Source organism: Penaeus vannamei, chromosome 43 (assembly GCF_042767895.1).
Source record: "Penaeus vannamei isolate JL-2024 chromosome 43, ASM4276789v1, whole genome shotgun sequence".
NCBI lineage: Eukaryota > Metazoa > Arthropoda > Malacostraca > Decapoda > Penaeidae > Penaeus > Penaeus vannamei.
In genome coordinates, this window is record NC_091591.1 from 6,583,869 (window position 1) to 6,586,368 (window position 2,500).

Below are 2,500 nucleotides of genomic sequence, written 5' to 3' on the forward strand. Positions count from 1 at the left end.
GCTCACATCACCAAAAGAGCAAATGTATTTTGTGATATGTTTGAAGTATCCCACCGGGGTATTTGGAAAAATTGCGGCTTTTTTCTCGTAACCCGAACACCTGTCTTACACACAGAGGTGAATGACTCATGCTGGAAAATTCCTTCTTTGATTTCTACAGATAGCACCTTGAGGTTGGGGAAGTTCGGAAGGAGTGAATGCAGGAAGAACTGTGCAGAAGAGAGACTGCCGAGGTCGAAGCAAAACTGCAGGTGTAAATTCCTGACAGAAGCAGATGTCAAAAGTGCGAATTCTTCCTCCTTCTCAATAAGACATGAAAAGCCAAGCATCTAAAAAGGAAAGAGATTTGATGATTTAATGCATATTATCAAGTAAAAGATATCATAATTTGCATCTAATATCACTTAAAATAAACTTCAATTCATACCTATTACCAGTAAAAGAATAATGTAACACATATCTAATCTCAACTAAAACTTCTGTGGTTTATATCTACCACTTACTAAAATATACTGTCATCTACATATATTAACAGCTTCATGATATAGTTTATATAGAATTATTATTGATTAAAAGATACATGACTTATATCTCCCACAGTCCGAGCTAAATAATACAGCAACTTGTATCACTTATCAGCTAAAATACTGATATTTGCATATATTACCAATTAAAATAAAGTGTGATTTATATCTATTATCAGCTAAAAAATACTGTAATCCTCATCTATCTTTGTTAAAATATGTTGTAATTCACATTCATTACCAGATAAATGTTAATAATATCATTACTACATTATGACTGTAATTACCGAACACCAACTAAAAATTTCATACATAAGTTTCATTAACTACTATCCAATGAACTTTTGTGAATCTTGCTTATAAAAAATATGGCCCTACAAACTTTCTCTGCCTATTCTCCCTTCCCTCTTTCCTCTCTAACCCTCCCTTCTCCCAATCTCTCCTTTCTTCCTACCTTCTCTTTCTCTTCCCTCCTCTTTCCATTCCCATCTCTCACTTCCCTCCCTCTCTCCTCTCCCCCATTTTCACCCTCTCCCCCTTTCCCACCCTCTCCCCATCCCTGTCTTCTTTCTTCTCCCTTCCTGTCTCCCTCTCCCTCTTATCACTCTCTCCCTCCCTTTCTCTGCTGATTTTCCCATTCCTAATCTTTTCAGGAAAAAGTTTGTTTGTTTTTCTAATACTATCAAAATTGTTACTATTGCAACCATAAATCTACTACTGATGTCATGATTACCATAATGATATGAACAATGCAAATAGAGACAGAATTATAGAATACAATTCCAGAAATCGGGGAAAAGGGTAAACGTTTAAGATTAAGTAGGCCTAGTAAACAACGTCTAAATGCCTATGCACTTCAAAGACAATTATGTGTAAACCAGATTAACAAACTAAAATCAAATTGGGCTGCACCTGTACCCACATGAACTCCCACCATCTACACTTAATAACTAGCTCCTTACCTCAATATTTGGGGCAGCATTTAGCAAATCATTTATGATCTTGGCAAAAGCAGACTCCTGAATACTCTCCTCCTCCACTGAGATGTCTTGAACTACTAAGGTATGCAGACTAGTATGTGAATGAAGAACTGTTCTGTGGAGTGAAAATTTAGGTATCAGATATCATATACTGTACACATACAATATGCACCTATAGACATACATACACATAAACACACACACACACACACACATATATTTATATATAATACCCCTTCCCCCCAGACACACACAGAAAGAGAGAGAAAAAGAGAGGGGACAGGGAGAGAGAAAGAGAGAGGGAGAGAAAATGAGAGAGAAAGCGAGAAAGAGAGAGGGAGAGAAAGTGAGAGAGAAAGCGAGAGAGAGAGAGGGAAAGAAAGTGAGAGAGAAAGCGAAAGAGAGAGAGAGAGAGACAGAGGGAGAGAAAGTGAGAGAGAAAGCGAGAGAAAGCGAGAGAGAGAGAGAGGGAGAGAAAGTGAGAGAGAAAGCAAGAGAGAGAGAGAGGAAGATGGGGATAAGGGATAGGGATGGAGGGGTAGGGGAGAGGGAGAGAGGGGAGAGAGGGAAGGAGAGAGGGGAGAGAGGGAGGGAGAGAAGGGAGAGAAGGGAGAAAAGGGAGAGAGGGAGAGGGGGAGGAAGGGAAAAGGGGAGAGAGTGTGTGAGTGAGTGAGTGAGAGAGAAATTATCATTAATAATTATTTCTCAAACAATAATTCAAAAAAATAAATATAAATAAAAATACACTAATCATAACCACTAAAATTCAATAGCACTTTTACCTGTAGGCTGTTGATGCCTCGTCAATCTCACCAAACCTTAATGAGACTGCAAGTCTATACAACTTTGGACACAAATTTATAATCTGATAGAGAGTGTTTGTATTCAGCATGGCATATTCGTAACACATGTGCAAGCTTGTGATAATATTCCCCTGCGAGTGAAGGGTTGGCAACACAGCTTTTGTTATGTCCACACCATCATGGGGTCGAAGTG

The 2,500-nt window shown here is 38.5% G+C and overlaps 1 protein-coding gene across 5 annotated transcripts in view; it reads right to left on the minus strand.

The window, feature by feature from the left end:
• The window catches only part of LOC113809363 (uncharacterized), an 11,444-nt gene that overhangs the window by 412 nt on the left and 8,532 nt on the right, over positions 1-2,500 (minus strand). For all 5 annotated transcript variants that reach the window (XM_070118935.1, XM_070118937.1, XM_070118936.1 and 2 more), the window contains 3 exons: positions 2,287-2,500; positions 1,487-1,619; positions 1-329 (listed from right to left, as the gene is read on the minus strand). The exon at positions 1-329 is cut by the window's left edge; the exon at positions 2,287-2,500 is cut by the window's right edge and continues 592 nt beyond it. In XM_070118935.1, the coding sequence (XP_069975036.1) occupies positions 3-329; positions 1,487-1,619; positions 2,287-2,500 (674 nt within the window). In that variant the 3' untranslated portion in view covers positions 1-2. The remainder of the gene's footprint in view (positions 330-1,486; positions 1,620-2,286) is intronic.